The following is a 17,817-nucleotide window of genomic DNA, read 5'->3' on the forward strand; positions in this document are numbered from 1 at the left end:
TCAAACGCACGTGCTTTATACTTCCTGGTCGCTGACGTCACCGCGCCTGTGACGTCACTCCCGTCGTACGATTGGTTGTTAGACAATGACTCAGAATGCTGCCCGCCAATGGCGTTCCCCATAGAGTTTCTGACGCGGCTCGAGTTCCCGGAAGGGAACAAGACTTTGCAAGGGTGGTGAGGAAGTGAGGTCTATTTATATGGTAACTGAGGTTGCTGGAGATTTCTGAGGTGAAAAAAGGTGACTTGCTTTGGAGATACAACAAATTATTACAATATATTATACTCTTTCTCCAAAGTATTACACCACCATGATATGGAGGGAGTCTGTTAGGAAGTCAACACCCAGGTGGGACCAGAGACTGTGAGGTATGGATAATGGGGGAAGGAGGCCTGTTTCAACTTTCTTTAAGGGTTTAACATGGTATGAAAGAGCAAACTCACAAAATTATTTATGTCCAATTTAGCATAACATAATTTTTATTATTTTAGCTGTTGACCAAAACATATTCAAGTTACAGTTATACAATGAATATGGGCTTAAAGTGCACACTCTGAGCTTTAATTTTTAGGGCAGTCTCATCATATTGGTAGAAAGGTTAAGGAATTACAGCTCTTTAATATGTACCTCCCCCCTTTTTCAAGGGACCATAAGTAATTGTCCACAATCAAGAAAGACTTCACAAGAGCAAAATAGAGAGGGTTTACCACAAGGTGCAAACAAGGCCAGATTAGACTTTCTTAAAAAACATTTAAAAAAGCCAGACCACTTCTGGAAAAGCATTTTTTGGACTGCTGAAATTAAAATCAACGTGTACCAGAATGACATGAAGAAAAAAGTATGGAGAAGGCTTGGAACAGCTCATGATCCAAAGCCTACAACATCATCTGTGAACATGGTGGAGCAGTGTAATGGCATGAGCATGCATGGCTTCCAGTGGCACTGGGTTACTGGTGTTTAGTGAGGATGTGACAGAAGACAGAAGCAGCTGGAAGAATTCGGAAGTGTATAGGGATATACTGTCTGCCCAGATTCAGTTAAATGGAGCAAAGTTGTTTGGGCGGCTCTTCATAGTACAAATGGCAGATGACCTAAAACATACAGCAAAAGCAACCAGGAGTTTTTAAAGTTAAAAAAGTGGAATATTCTGCAATGGCCAAGTCAATCTTCTGATTTAAAATTGATTGAGCATGCATTTCACTTGCTGAAGACAAAACTAAAGGCAGAAAGACCCACAAACCAACAACAACTGAAGTCAGCTGCAGTAAAGGCCTGGCAAAGCACCACAAAGGAGGAAACTCATTCTATGGTGATGTCTATGAGTTCCAGACTTAAGACAGTCATTGCCTGCAAAGGATTCTCAACAAAATATTAAAAATGAACATTTTATTTATGATTATATTTATTTGTATAATTACTTTTGAGCCCCTGAAAATGGGGGGTCTGTGTATAAAAATGGTTGTAATTCTTTAGCATTTTAATGTATATTTTTGTTCAACCCCTTGAATTAAAGCCTAAAGTCTGCACTTCAATTTCATCTTGATTGTATCATTTTACAACTATTCTAACGGCATACAGAGCTGAAATTATGAAAAGTGTGTCAGTGTCCAAATATATGTGGACCTTACTGTATCTGGACAAGTTAGCTATATTAATTTGTTCATTAGAAGCTTTCCTTGTTTTACACATAGCTATATATTGAACCCCTCTCCTCAAGACTAGCATGATGTCATCACAGATCTGCATTCAAGGTAGTTGTGTGCCATTGTTTTTCCCAAAAAGGGTGCCACTAAATTAATATATATTTTGGAAAAGCAATGCCATGAAATACCACCTGTGTTCAATCAGTAGCTCTTGGCAGAGAGTGAGGAGATGGAGGGTATTGCGGCAGAAGACAACGTAATTTTGCATATCCTCAGTTATAAAGTGGATGATGATATAATGATGAGATGAGAATAATGTCATTTTTACTGCAACCACACCTGAGAGTGAACTCAGTGGCAAAGTGACCAGTTACTTTGTGACTACATACATCACTTACTACATCAGATCTCAAAAATACTTTTACTGTATTAAGTGATCTTTGAGTGTGTGTGCTTTACATGGTCTGTGTTGCATATTGATGTCATGCATATTTAACAATATTGCAAAAAGTCTAATGTATTGAGTGCATTTGTGGGCTTTTAGTTGTTTTATTGGATATTTATTTTCTTTTAAAGCTGTAAAAATATCTGAAAACAAAAAAGTTTAAATATTTAATAAAAACAAACTTAGAAGGAACATTTAGAAGTGATGTGAAGTGAGAACAGAACATTATAGAAACATTTAAGGGGTTATTATAGTATCTAATAACCATATTATTCTAATAATAACTCTATATTAAATCAGCTAGCAAACCTCACTCACATTTTATTATTAAAATAATACAATGTAGATTTCTCAATTTGATTTTTTTTTTTTCAGTTGCGTAATGCCATGGTGAACAGGCAGACGGGAAGTTTCTCTATGAAAGTGAAGAAGACTGTGGATAAAGGGGTAAAAAACTCCATCTACACACACACACACACACACACACACACACACACACACACACACACACACACACACACACACACACACATGTTGGGTTTACATGTTTTATGGGGACATTCCATAGGCGTAATGGTTTTTATACTGTACAAACCGTACTTTCTATCGCCCTACACCTACCCTACACCTAAACCTAGCCCTCACAGGAGATTGTGCACACTTTTACTTACTCAAAAAAACTCATTGTGCATGATTTATAAGCCTGTTTCCTCATGGGGACCTAAGAAATGTCCCCACAAGGTCAAAATCTACTGGTATTACTATCCTTGTGTACTGTCCATTTGGTCCCCACAACGTGATGAATACCAGGTACACACACACACACACACACACACACACACACACACACACATACACACAAACATAAGTAATAGGTTTATCATTCTCTTATAGTGTTTGAGTGTTTTTTTTATGACTTTGTCTCAGAAGCGTGTGCTTGTTCTACACAATGACTACTACTATACAGACATTAAAGGAACTCCCTTCAGGTAAGTTTTTTTTTCCTTTATTTATTCATAAAAAATAGAAACCCAGGAAAACTGTGACTGAGACAGAATTCTGGACTCCCACTGTACATGGAAATGAAATTGACAAATAAATACAATAAAAAAGAAAAAGAAAGCTAGTGCTAGAGGCCTAACAATATATAATACAAAAAGCTAGTGTTAGTTTTTTTTTTTTTTTTAAGAATAGAATTAGAATAGAGGGTGATAGAGTTAGAGGGTCAAAAAAAATAGAAGAGATGTGTTTTTAAACAGTTCTCGAAGATGGCTAGTGACAGCTGTTTGGATTGAGTTGGACAGGTCATTCCACCAGGAGGGTACATTTAATGTGAAAGTCTGTGAATGTGATTTTGTGCCTCTTTGGAATGCCACAATAATGCACCATTAACTTAAAAATTGCAAGCTCCTAAGTCTGAAGTAATGATTTTAGGTAAAGGGGTGCAGAGCCAGTGGTGGTTTTGTAGGCAAACATTAATGCCCTGAATTTTATGCGAGCAGCTATTGGTAGCCAGTGCAAATTGATAAAGATAGGTGCTGTACTTCCCCACGGCACAAACCTGAGTACTACCCACTGCAGCACAGCTCCAAAAAGATTGTAGCCAGGGTCCAAAATTTACACTTGCCCAACACCAAATGTAAATAAAAATGGACTTTGGCAAGAAAATAGTTGGTGGTTGTGGCATTAACAATTCAAACAGTAGAGCAGGAATGGGCAGCTGGAAAATCTGACCATAGTCTTCTTGCTTGAACAGGCAAGTAGGTTTGATTTTTGAAAAAAAGTAGCCAATCCTTAAAGTAGAGTAAGTTCAGTACCCAGTTAATTCATGATAATAGCATGTACCTTGAATACAATGCAAGTTTTTTTTTTTATAATTTTTGTAGTAAAGCATTTGTAATGGGTATCAGAAGGAGGCACAGACAAGAATGGCAGTATAACAGCTGAAAAGGGTTGAATCCAGTGAAAGCCTGTATGGAATGTATGGAAGTATGATATTCTGATCATGACTGTAGCATCAGAGTTCAGGCAGTTGGTACTGGGGTGCTTTGACAAATGTAACACTGCACACCAGCACAGCAGAAGTGTTTGTTGATGATCTGGGTTGTGCTCTTAGGCTCTAAGTAGATTAGCGTCATGATGTTTCAGTTTTGGTTGGAGGATCACCAGCCAGTTTTTTTCCCAGCCAGCAAAGATTACCCTTCTGTCATCAAAATCTGTTCATGTTTCAGGTGGTCATCCTTGAAATCAAGTCCCCGGCTGTTACCTGTACTCGCAGATATTTAACAATGCAAAAATTCAGAGTCTGAAATTCATGTCTTGCAACGATGGGGAATGCCAAGGTGCCTCCCTCAGTTAGTTGCAAGCAGAGGAAGCTAACATAAACTAATAAACAGATTGCATTTCCACCATCAAGAAGAGTGCAATAATGCAAGCCCACATTTCCAATTCCCACCTCTTGAGAAGGGCTTCATCATCTTGCTCAGAAAGCTTTGTTAGCAGTTGGTGGGCTACCACATCATGTCTACCATGCACATGTTTGTTTGGGCTCACAATTTATGCCTACATTCTTACTGTGGTGGATGACAGAATGAGGCACAGACAAGACAGCAGTTATGTTTACTCTGGACAAGCCTTTTATTAAAGTAAATAGGGGGAAGGTAGGACAGGGAAGACATGTAGTTGTGCTGGCATCTGGGATGTGCAGAGGAATGTTGCTGTCTCTTTGCTATCTAGTGCATGTGAAGAGTAATCAGGGATCATTTATGGCTTTTGCTGATGTCTATAGCTTCCAATTTAAGGATAAAATTGTTTTCAGGGGCTCCTGATAATGCAGCCAGTGATGAAAAACAGTGTGGATAATGCAAAAGGCTGATTGTAAACACTCAATTTTCCAGTTAAAGTCAGTTCATCATTGATTCAGTGATGTCATCATCCAGCTCAGTACAGTTCAAATAGTATCTGTGCAATCAAGATGACAATTTTGCCAGATATTACGTTTCCCCAACTAAGCAAGCCAAAGGCAACAGTGGCCAGGGATGGGCAGTATTTTAGATAAATGTATTTAAAATACGTATTTGAAATACAAAATACTATTTTGTATTTTGTATTGTATCATGTAATTTGAATTTAAATACATTTAAGATGAGTATTTTGTATTTTCAAAATACATAAAATACTTTGTGTCAATCAACCTCTTTATCAGGGTGCTGATTTAGTTCAGACACACCCCTCCCCCAACCTTAAAGGGATAGTTCACCCAAAAATGAAAATTTGATGTGTATCTGTTTACCCCCAGGGCATCCAAGATGTAGGTGACTTTGTTTCCTCAGTAGAACACAAACTGAGATTTTTAGCTAAAACTGGTGCAGTATGTCAGCCACATATTGGGAGTGGATGGGCACGAAACAATCATTTTTTGTGAGAAAATGAACAGTATTTATATCATTTTTTACTTTTGATACACAGCAATGTCCATCTGTCCTGAGCACGAGTTTTTCATCCGGCTCGTTACATGTGTAGCGCTCTGGTGTAGTATACGCAAACGCCATAAGGGGAAACCGGTGAAAAGTCCCAGATGACTTTGCACAAGCAAACGTAATCTTTTAGTTTTAAATCGGTTTGAACAATCAGGATAAGCACAAGTAATTACCATTTTGAATAGCCGCTATACCCACAATCTCTGTGCACTGCGTAAACAACGAGTGTTGTATACACAAGACAGATCGCTTACAGCGTTTGCGTATCCTACGCCAGAGCACTACACATGTAACGAGCCAGATGCTGAGCTCGTGCTCAGGACAGATGGACGTGGTGGTGTATCAGAGGTAAAAAATTATGTAAATACTGTTCAGTTTCTCGCCAAAAAAAACAAAAAACATCCACTCCCACACACATTATATGGCTGACAGACTGCACCAGTTTTAGCTAAAAATCTTTGTTTGTGTTCTGCTGAAAAAACAAAGTCACCTACATGTACATCTTGGATGCCCTGGGGGTAAGCAGATAAACATCAAATTAAAATTTTTGGATGAACTATCCCTTTAACACTCATGCACGTGAGCTGCCTGCAGCAGAGTCAGCATTGGATCAGTGACTTTTCTCAGTTTTCTGCATTAAGGTAAGGGTGTCATCATGATCAATTCTTTGTTGATTAAAGTTAAAATGGTGCATCATTCAGATTTGCCTTCATGAAAGAATAAAAAAGCACCGACACGTGCAGGAGAAAAATAGCGTTAGCTGCCTGTTAGCCAATCAGTTTTGATAGTTTTTTTTTTTTAATCTATCAACTTTGTGTTATTGAGTTCTTGTTACTGAGTTGAAGTCATGATGGTGATAAAACATAATAAAATATGTTTGGGAGAAAAAAAATTGTTTCGTTTTTCCAACAGGGCAAGGGAAGGGAAGATCATTTCTAATCAGTAGTACACATCTAAATATTTTTGTTTTGCATTCAGAATATGTCAAGATACATTTCAGCCTAATAGGGATGCCTGCACTTGATGGCCAAAATAATGTATTTGTTTTTAAATAATTTTTTTTAAACAGTATTTTGTATTTGTATTTAAATACATTTTTCCACTCAGAATTTTGTATTTTTATTTTAAATACATTTCAATGTATTTATGCCCATCTCTGACAGTGGAGAGAACCAAAGAACCAAAACCTCCAATGGTGACAGAAATGGCGAAAAAAAAAATGGGGAGAAACCAGGCTTAGTTAGGGGGACAGTTCTCCTCTGGCTAGACAAAACCAGCATGGCGTGGTTTAATTCAGGCTGCAACGGAAGTCAGAATTGTGGTTACTGTGGTCTTTTGCAGATAGCAGTCGAGGTGATGAGGTCTTCTCAGGGGGTCTGTCTCTAGGGCTTATCTAGTTGGCATGGTCTCCACTGACATTCAGAGCTGTCAAGGTCATCTCTAGGTGCTGATCCACCATCTGGACTGGATGCGGACTGAATCTGGGTGATCTCAGTAACAATCTGATCTAGATACAAACTGGATCTGGATGGCTATGGTGACCTCAGAAAAAGAAAGAAACAGAACCAAAAGATCATCAAAAGCGACACATCATGTTGAGATCCAAAGAAATTCAGGAACAAATGAGAAAGAAAGTAATTGAGATCTATCATTCTGAAAAAGGTTATAAAGCCATTTCTAAAGATTTGGGACTCCAGCGAACCACAGTGAGAGCCATTATCCACAAATGGGCAAAACATGGAACAGTAGTGAACCTTCCCAGGAGTGGGCGGTCGACCAAAATTACCCCAAGAGCGCAGCAACGACTCATCCAAAAGGTCAAAAAAGACCCCACAACAACATCTAAAGAACTGCAGGCCTCTCTTGCCTCAGTTAAGGTCAGTGTTTATGACTCCACCATAAGAAAGAGACTGGGCAAAACTGGCCTGCATGGCACAGTTCCAAGACGAAAACCTCTGCTGAGCAAAAAGAACATAAAGGCTCATCTCAGTTTTGCCAGAACACATCTTGATGATCCCCAACTTTTTGGAAGGTGTGTGTCCCATTACATCTGGTGTAAAAGTAACACAGCATTTCATAACATCATACCAACAGAAAAATATGGTAGTGGTAGTGTGATGGTCTGAGGCTGCTTTGCTGCTTCTGGACCTAGAAGACTTGCTGTGATAAATGGAACCATGAATTCTGCTGTCTACCAAAAAATGAAGGATAATGTCTGGCCATCTATTCGTGACCTCAAGCTGGAGCGAACTTGGGTTCTGCAGTAGGACAATGATCCAAAACACACCAGCAAATTCACCTCTGAATGGCTGAAGAAAAACAAAATGACTTTGGAGTGACCTAGTCAAAGTCCTGACCTGAAACATATTGAGATGCTGTGGCATGACCTTAAAAGGGTGGTTCATGCTCGAAAATCCTCCACTGTGGTTGAATTACAACAATTCTGCCAAGATGAGTGGGCCAAAATTCCTACAAAATTCCTGCACAGACTCATTGCAAGTTATCGCAAATGCTTGATTGCTGCTAAGGGTGGCCCAACCAGTTATTAAAAAAGTTCACAAACACTTTTTCACACAGGGCCATGTGGATTTGGATTTTGTTTTCCCTTCATAATAAAAAACTTCATTCAAAAACTGTATGTTGTGTTTACTTATGTTATCTTTGATTAATATTTAAAATTGTTTGATGATCTGAAACATTAAAGTGTGACAAACATGCAAAAAAATTAAAAATCAGGAAGGGGGCCAACACTTTTGCACACCACTGTATATTTATGTGGATAGTATTTGCACTATATGCCAAAGATTTGCCATGGTAATTTATCATATTTGCTTGTTACATCTTAACGTGTAGTATAGAGTTGTTTACAGGTTGCACATTTATACATTTATCTTAAAAGATCATGTTTTCGAGGATTGTTTAGAATTGTAGGTAATAATTTTTCCTCTTCCAGAGATTTTTGTCATAAGTATTGTTACAGTCCATCAAATGTTTCAGTGCCTAAATAAACAGGTTGAATTTTGTTAGAGGCTTGAATCAATTTAGATAGAATTGCTTCCCATTTGGCGCATTAATTGAAAAAATCGGACTCAAAAGATAACTATTTGCCAGCCATTTATTGCTAAATCATATTCTAAACAAGCATAGTCATTTAAGCATTATGGGTCATTACACATTTTCTTGCTTTATCTGTTTTACATCATTGTAAAAAGTAGTGTTATTACTCTTCCCCAACAATGGATTCCACTTTGGCAACACATTTAATTTGCAGATACATTACAACCCTCCAAAAAAACAAAACAAAAAAACAAACAAAGATGTAATTAAGGGATTTAGGCTGGTATTTATGCCTGGCATTTATGTATGTAATGTGGTCAATTTACCCAACACTGGCTGATGTGGGGGAAAAAGCAAAAATAGAGCTTGATTATTGTACAAAATCTATAGCATTATGTGTGAGGTTTTAACAGGAACCACAGAAGCCAGAATGGATGAATAAATACTATATGACAAATAGAATGAAGGATATATTGGTAATGTAAATATTTGTACTCATGTTTGTTATTTATCTCTCTTGTTTTCAGCTTAGGAGTGGCTCTGTCCAGAGGTCATGGCAAATATTTCTTCAGAGGAAATATCTCTGTTGAAGAAGGTAACTATAGATTTAAAGAGACTCTGTTACATGTGCAGATCTGATTGTTTGTTAGGAATCAGTATTGATGTTCATTATCAGCAGACATTGCTAACTGAGGATCATGTCCTGCTTGGCTAAATTATGTCATATGAATCTAAAGCAGCATTAAGCAACAGCTTGTTGGGGTTTCTTCTGTTTCAGGACTACATGATTTGGAGCACCCAGATGTTGTATTAGCAAATGAATGGTGAAGTGCTATGTTTTATTCAATGTCTTTAAAGTACCTTTTTAGGAGTCTACAGAATGTGTTTGATGTTTTTATGTGTGTGACAGATTGGTTTGACTTTTCAGGACATACTGTAACACAGAGGAACATCCAGAACACAATTTCCTATCTCAGATTGATGCCATCAAGCTCTATTTTAATGGAGAACCAAATCTGAAATGTAAGTTGAATGTATATGCATGCTAATATTTGTTTTGATGATTACGATTTTTTTTTGGTGTTGTTCAGTGTTTATGTATTCTTTATAAAATATATATTTTTAAATTACTTCATTTTTCTAAACCCATTTGGATTATGTTTCATGGGGGGCAGCAACTCTTTAAAGTTATATTGTAGAGTATATTATTTTAATAATGAAGATAGCATGAGGTATGTGTGTATGCAAATTATTTTGTTAGTATCTTGATTGTTTTGGTAGGTGATAAGGATCTGACCCAGGATGTTCTATTTGATGCTGTGGTCACAGCACCACTGGAAGCATACTGGACCAGCCTGGCTCTCAATAAATCCGAGTAAGAGCAGTATAATATTTTTTTTTTTTTATAAATTGCTATACTTACTCTGCATTTTATTCCAAAAATATCTTTATGATATTTCATTATGTAATATATTGCCTGGCTTCTGAAAGTTGCCTGGCAACTTTTCTTTTCCAATAAATATTAACCAAGAAGATACTGTTGTTTTTTCCTAAAATTCCAAAATTGTTTTCTATACACATCATTATTCATTATGTGGTTTCTGTGGTTCTCTTTGTTCTGGTAGGAATTCTGATAAAGGAGTGGAGATAGCTTACCTCGGCACTCGAACTGGACTATCACGTTTCAACCTTTTTGTGATGCCAGACCAACTGACCAATCAGTTAGTAACTAACACCTCCCAAGACTGAGTTCATGTTACAGTCTAAATGTAGTAGAGTGAAAGTACAACAGTAACTTATGTGTAATAAATGTATTGCAAGAGACTGTAAATGCCAGTGCTGGTGGAGTAAGTAATGAACAGTAACAATATTCCTAAATTAACTAAATTTTTCAGTCAAATTGTCCAGTCAAATCTTTTCACTTTACATCTACCTTTGACTAGGCATAAGAATTAGTCTCAAGCGCATGGCATGGCATAGATAGTGAAACAAGTATTCTATGCAGGACTTAAAGGGACCAAAATGCAAAATTGCTTGAATTGGGATTGCTATGCAGGCTTCAGTGAGTCACTCCTGGGAATAGTTCTCATATTGTCAGCAACTACATAAACATAGACTGACCTTCTAGCATGTCAAATGTTATTAGTTTAATATAGTTTATAGCAGCCTGTAATAATGATCATTATGTGTGGTGTGTGTTGTAAGAGACTTCCTGACAGGAGAGGATAAGGAGGTGGTGTTCAGTGCTGATCATTTTCCTCTGTGGTACAAACGGGCTGCTGAACAGGTGCCTGGCACCTTTGTCTACTCCCTTCCTTTTGGCTCAGGTAATGATACACACAAAACAGCCAGTTTCATTACAGTAGTAATCTATTCATGCATTACACTATGATCGAACCAGGCACGATGCATTCAGTCATTTCTTTGTCTACACTCAATGTGAACCAATGACATGACACAATGACAAGATATTAAATGTTAAAGGAATAGTTCATCCAAAAATGAAAATTGACGTTCACTCATCGTCATTTTGGACCCCAATATTACTTCTGTGTATTGGTTAAAATTAGCACAGATTTACATTGCAAAGATGGATTTTTTCCTTCAGTAATGGTCTTTTGAGATGATGAGCTAAAAGCATCTACTAAGACAGTAGAAACCAGGTAAGAAATCATATGATAATGTAACTGTTTTGAACTTTTTAATCCAGAACAGAAAAGCCAAAGACAGAGAGATTGCAGGATTCATGTGAATCATATTGAGAGAGACAAATAAGATAAAGCAGTGTTCAAAGCCGGAAAGAAAAGAAATGACTCATTACTGCATAAAAACAGAAAATGGAGTTTTAATAACAAAGTCCAGGTGGAGCACAATCAGATAATCAATTAAATTAGCACAATATGTAGTCAACTTACCTCTGTCTCACTTTTTTTATTCTGGCATTTCCTCCACCCTAACTACTCAATCCTTGCTATTCTTACCCCAGCTTGGAGGTATGGGAGAGTTCTCTGGGTTCGGGCTATATTTCCAGCTTTAAGCCCTCCCCTCGGACAGCACACCAAATATGCTTTTTAATTGGCTAAATTTGATTATATGTAAGTGCAAACTTGTGAATTCACATTCAATGCTCTTCAGGTTTTTAATTAGCATTAGCAAGGGATAGCAGGAGCTGTTCTCAGTATGTCACAGTGAAGGTTTCCATTACACTAGATTTTAAGCATGCAGACTTACATTGGACCCCACAACGAACATAGACAACAAGTGTCATGCTCTAGGTCAGGGTTCTATATCTCAAATACACTCAGGGGCAGTAGTCAGCTCTCCATTGAGGGCTAGTTACAACAAATGTGCTACAAGTGTTTTTCTAACTAAATATGCAAAAATCATTTGAACATAAATGTGTGCTGGCAGTGTGTGTACACGACCAACCTATGATGATAAAAATCCACCCAGTGGTATTCCTTTAACAGAGTTTCTATTTCCACTTCCACCTTGTTGGCAGAAGCTATTTACACTAACTCCACCCACTAATGTGAGATTGGGATATTCAACACTACAAAAGATGGCTGCTAATTGTCAGCTCCAGTGGCGCAGAGGATCTATCACGTTTCATTCTTTTCGACGTGACTGAAGCGTGTTCAAATACTCCTTCTGGCGAATTTTTTTCTTCCTTTTCAAATCTCATATCATATCGGAAAGGCTTTTATTTTCAATAAAAATATAGGACATAATTGAAAATTGGAAATAAAGTATCGGTTAGGGTTAGGTTAGGTTAGGTGTAGGTGTCACGAGGTGACGAAATATTTAACTTTTTACTTTGCCAGGCGGAACTAATGTTTGCCGCGATTGCCTCCCGTCGGACCCATAACAACGGAACACCGGCAATGTGATTGGGACATGTTGCCAACAAGGGAGGATAAGAGGAGAGAGTACAGACTAAGGCAGGGAAGGAAATTCCTCTTTTTTTCTGGAGGGCGTTCTTCTTTTTTCCGGGGGGGGGATTGTGGATCTCGGAGGCAGCATGAGGGGATAGAAGGAGGAGAGGAAGTGGGGCTGGGAGACGGGTGCAGGACTATGAGTGTGGGAGAAGGAGCACGTTAATGGAACTGGAGGAAGGAAGCCGCTGTACAGTAAGATTGTTTGTGAGAGACTGTGAGTAGACCAATCAATCTCCATCTTCTCTTCCTGTCTATGGGGCTCCTCGACGTGAGTGCCAGGTCTGAGAATGGGCAACGGCCATCTATATATGTATTTTCCACTGAGTGTTGAATTGCAGGGATGAAGAGATGTGATGCACTGTCTTGATGTGTGAAGTGGTAACTTAAACCTGCTGGATGTCCATTACTTACCTGAGTTTTCCATCATGTTCTAAGACGTAAGAAGAGGCTAACATTGTTGTACTCCACAGATATTGGAATGTATTATTTGACAGCCCTTCAGGAGGATTGCATACCGGAAGACTCATCGACTGCTTTGCAGTAAAATCCCCCAGCCGTAAGTTCTCTGTCTGTCAGTGTCGAAGAAGAGGATTACGTGCCTGTATACTCACCTGTCTGCTTTGCAGTAAACCCCCGTAGAAAGCCTTGTGTCGGCCAGCCCCTCGAGAGGATTTTGTACCTGAATACTCACCGACTGCTTTGCAGTAAGTTCCTCCAGCCGTAAGTTCTCTGTCTGTCAGTGTTGAAGAAGAGGATTACGTGCCTGTATATTTACCCGGCTGCTTTGCAGCGAAGCTCTCCAGTCTGAAGCCCTTCAGCCACAAGTCTCTGCCTGTCACCTGGAGAAGAGGAATACGTGCCCGTATACTCACCGACTGCTTTGCAGTAAAATCCCCCAGCCGTAAGTTCTCTGTCTGTCAGTGTTGAAGAAGAGGATTACGTGCCTGTATACTCACCTGTCTGCTTTACAGTGAACTTCTTCTGCCGAAAGCCTTGTGTCTGCCAGCCCCTTGAGAGGATCTCGTATCCGAAGACTCACCGACTGCTCTGCGGTGAAGCCCTCCAGCCGTGAGTTCTCTGTTGGTCACCTGCTGACGAAGAGGAGTACGTACCCGAAATACACATCTGAACTGTCCTGCAGCAGCCTCCGTTCAGTCGTGAGCCTGTAGGACGGAACGACCCTGCCCAGAAGACCCATTATTTTAAACTTTTTATCCATTTTTATTCTCAATAAATATTGTTACTTGAAGACTTGTTGTCCGTCGTCCTTGCCTGACCTCTGTCCGACTCCCTAAGGGTGGTAACGGGTCTTAGGGGTGGGTGCAGCCGGATTGGCCCGCCCCGACCTGTGACATAGGGAGGGCTTATTGTCCCAGTAAGGCAGTACCATTTAATACATTGAATTAAAACTATAATTTACACACAGTACATAATTATTGCATACTGTTGTAATGTACTACAATACTGAGGTGCGGATAATTGCGCCTATTTGCAATAAGTATTAGAAATTTTAGAAAATTTTGGGTAACACTTTCTATGAAGCCTGTATTTATAATACATTATAAGGGTATTCTTAAGGCGTTATAATAAATTTATAATGCATTATAAATTTATGTTGTATCATCTTATGAGTATTCATAAGAACAGTTTTAATGTATTATAATGTTTTACTTATTTGTGGTTATAGCTTTTAAGAGTATGATTACCTCCTCCATAGTTATAACGTATTATAAGTCTCATATCTTGCCATGTTTCTCATGTCACTTTACTTAAAGCATACAAAGACCACTTATAAGTAATAATAATAATATTTCTCAAAGAGCCATAAGATCAGGTATTAGATGAGATAAATGTGTTTGTATTTGTATTATCAGTTTGATTATTTTGATGGTACCCTTTAGATAGCTTTTGATAAGTAACTCTGCAACTGCATGTCAGCTAACAGTAATTATTATTAGTACTATGCAAAATATATGCTAACACTGTATTTTGATGGTTCCCCAAATGACAAACTGATTATAAGTAACTTTGCAAGTACATGAACCTTCTACCTAGCCTAACCTTAACCCAAGTCTACTACTACTCTAAGGAGTGTTAGTTGACATGTAGTTGAAAAGTTGCTTATAGTCAGTAGAATAAGGGGACCATCAAAATAAAACATAATATAAATGAAAAAAAAAAATGTAATATGATATAGTCCATTATAAATTAGATAGATTAAATGGCATCCATTGTGTGTTATAAATAATCATAATCTTAAAAGTTATAACCTCAAATACTCAAGTATTATAATGTATTATAATTGTTGTTATGACTATTAATGAGATGATATAACATATTATAAGTTGTATTATAATGCATTATGCATTCATTATAATGCCTTAGAAATACCCTCATAATGTATTATAAATAGGGGCTTCATAGAAAGTGTTACCAAATTTTGCTATTTCAACAGTGTAAATAGAATCTATAGCTATTTGCACTTAGTGTAAATGGAACCCATTGTTATTTGCACTTAATGTAAATAGCATCTCTCGCCAAGAAAATATGCTATTTTCACTTAGTGTAAATAGCTGCTGTCTTTTTTATCTATATAACAAATATCTTCTTTTTTAAATCAAGCCATTCTGAACTTCTTGGCTGTGTGATGTCACAAAGACCAAGGCCATTCCCATAACAGTTGATTGACACTGATGTTTTAACTTAGATCCGCCCTGAGTGACACTGGAGCAGGTGTAGACAAGAATGTCTCCTAAGCTATTAAGGTGTTCTGTTGTTTGATTTAATAATGAACATAGTAGTTCTCATTTACTCCTGACAGCTAAGCCACTGAGGACGCAGAGGATTAACTTTACTTTCGTTTTTGAAGGGAATGTGCCCCCCGATTTACACTGTACATAAATTTGTCTATGTTCGTGCGAATCATTCGTGATGCAACTTCACCTACAGCAGAAGTGAGTGTAAGGGGTTTTTGTATACATCTTTGCAAACCTCTTCCTAATAATGTGCTAGTTAGCAAGTTGTGCGGCTAAATGTGGCTAAAGTAAACAGGATAGCTCGTCACAGGGTGAGCAGTAGCTCATTGGCATTTAAAGAGTCATGCAACAAAATGGGTTGCTGTTTTTTTACACAAGGTAAAAGGGGTGTTGATTCACTCTACCATTGAGAAATTTTAACCATAGTATGTTATAGACTTTTTAAAACCCTTAAGAATCATATCAACTTGTGGAAAATGGGCATCCGATGACCCCTTTAAATATATGGATTAACTGACTTAGTCCTACCATTGTTTGTCATGGTGCATGTACCAATAGACTGCGTGTTTTAAGGGAGTTGGAAGTAGACACCCTGAAAAGGCCTAGAGATCAGCAGCAGCAATCAGTCTGGACCTGTGCATTAATTTACTCAAGTTACTTTATTGCAGCATTTGTAGTCAGAATAAATCAGTGCTTATTTGGGGCAGGTGATACTTGCAACGTGCCTTCTTTCAGAATGATAGTTTACCCCTGTGTAGACCTGATCAACTTGCTTACCACATAACTAAATTGCCTAAATGGCTGCATCACATTTTTTATTTTGCTGTCTGATACAAAAATGATTGCATGGATTGATCTTTTCAGATAGACCTCCATCTCCTCCCCCTCAAACCAAGCATGCTACGCTGCATAATTAGTGATGTAATGATGCGTGAGATTGTATTCTTTGAAAATGATTTATTAGGAAGAAATAATGGATTATTTACTATTCATCTTAACTGAACACTAAACATGCAGTGAATTTACTGTATATTAATGAATGCCAATTACTAGTTTTACAGCATCTTTTTCAGTAGCAGTTTGTTAAAATTAAACCACAACAATATCCATTTTTTTATTAGACTTTTAAATTATGGATGACATAAAACAGGAACTTCCACTTAAAAGGACTGAAACAGATCATTTCTAATAATAATGTTGCAAAAAATTCTTCCCATCTCTGAATTTTCTGTCAGGAAAATAATCTAGTGCTTGGTATTTTAACTTGATATCACAAGAATATCTATGACAGTACACTGTAAAAAATTTGCTGTAGTTCTGCAGCTGGTTGCCAGTAACTTACTGTAGATTTTTAATTTATGTTATTTACTGGCAACAGTTTGTTCAAAGTTAAATGAACATTAAACATTAACAAGTCTTTGTCTTTACAGAATAAAACTATAAAATAACAACCTACTGCAAAGCATTCTGGGAACCAGAAACCTTCATCAACCTTTTTCTGCTTTTTTCCTTCAGATTTTGGTTCCCAGAATGCTTTGCATGAGGCTGTTATTTTAGTTTTATTCTGTAAAGATAAAGACTTGTTAATGTTTAATGTTCAATTAACTTTGAACAAACTGTTGCCAGTAAATAGCATAAATTAAAATCTACAGTAAGTTACTGGCAACCAGCTGCCAGTAATACTGTAATTTCTACAGATTTTGTTTACAGTGTACTGTTTCCTCCTTATTTTCTTTTTCTTATTGTTTCTCGCTTTTCTGGGGAAAAGACAACAAATACTGCACTCTTGTGGTAGCAGTATGAAAAATTCACTAGAATTCACAGGAATAAATCTCTCGTTTTCTTCCCAAATCATCATTCAGGTCTCTTTCCTCATGTTTTCAAATTGGAGCTTCAAAACCTAATTATATAATAAAATATAATTTGTTAACTGTCAAAATGACAGACAGCATTTTAAATTATCCATTACTTTTCCAGATAATGATAGAACAAACTCAATTCATGGTAAATACACAAATGGCACATAATATAGACTTAAAGATATTACTGCAAAAAAAATATAAAGGGATAGTTCACCCAAAAATTTAAATTTGATGTTTATCTGCTTACTCCCAGAGCATCCAAGAAATAAGTGACTTTTTTCAGTAGAACACAAAGATTTTTATACATCACTCATTGTTTACATAGTGCATATTGGCCTCTCAAAATGGCCATTATTTGTCATTTTACTGATGGCAACCGATTAAAAAACTAAAAGATTACGTTTCCTTTTGCAAACTCATTTGGGAGTGTTGACTTTTCACCGACTACATTGCCAGATCACGCTGACGCGTCACGCACCGGCTATTGTGAACATACAGTTGAACATTGCGGTGGATCAGAGGTAAATTAAATAAATACTGTTGAGTTTCTTGCACAGACCGATTGTTATGTGTCTCAAGACCTCAATGTATCGTCACGAGTCGCAGGGTTTAATTTGGTTTTGTCTGTGAATGTTTT

The 17,817-nt window shown here is 37.5% G+C and overlaps 1 protein-coding gene across 1 annotated transcript in view; it reads left to right on the forward strand.

The window, feature by feature from the left end:
* cacna2d3a (calcium channel, voltage-dependent, alpha 2/delta subunit 3a) overlaps positions 1–17,817 on the forward strand; it is a 290,790-nt gene that overhangs the window by 223,268 nt on the left and 49,705 nt on the right. The window contains exons 18-25 of the mRNA XM_073818644.1: positions 2,464–2,535; positions 3,016–3,077; positions 9,152–9,219; positions 9,403–9,448; positions 9,553–9,647; positions 9,906–9,999; positions 10,250–10,345; positions 10,830–10,951. Coding sequence (XP_073674745.1) covers positions 2,464–2,535; positions 3,016–3,077; positions 9,152–9,219; positions 9,403–9,448; positions 9,553–9,647; positions 9,906–9,999; positions 10,250–10,345; positions 10,830–10,951 — 655 coding nt within the window. The remainder of the gene's footprint in view (positions 1–2,463; positions 2,536–3,015; positions 3,078–9,151; positions 9,220–9,402; positions 9,449–9,552; positions 9,648–9,905; positions 10,000–10,249; positions 10,346–10,829; positions 10,952–17,817) is intronic.

Source organism: Garra rufa, chromosome 15, assembly GCF_049309525.1.
Source record: "Garra rufa chromosome 15, GarRuf1.0, whole genome shotgun sequence".
Classification (NCBI taxonomy): domain Eukaryota; kingdom Metazoa; phylum Chordata; class Actinopteri; order Cypriniformes; family Cyprinidae; genus Garra; species Garra rufa.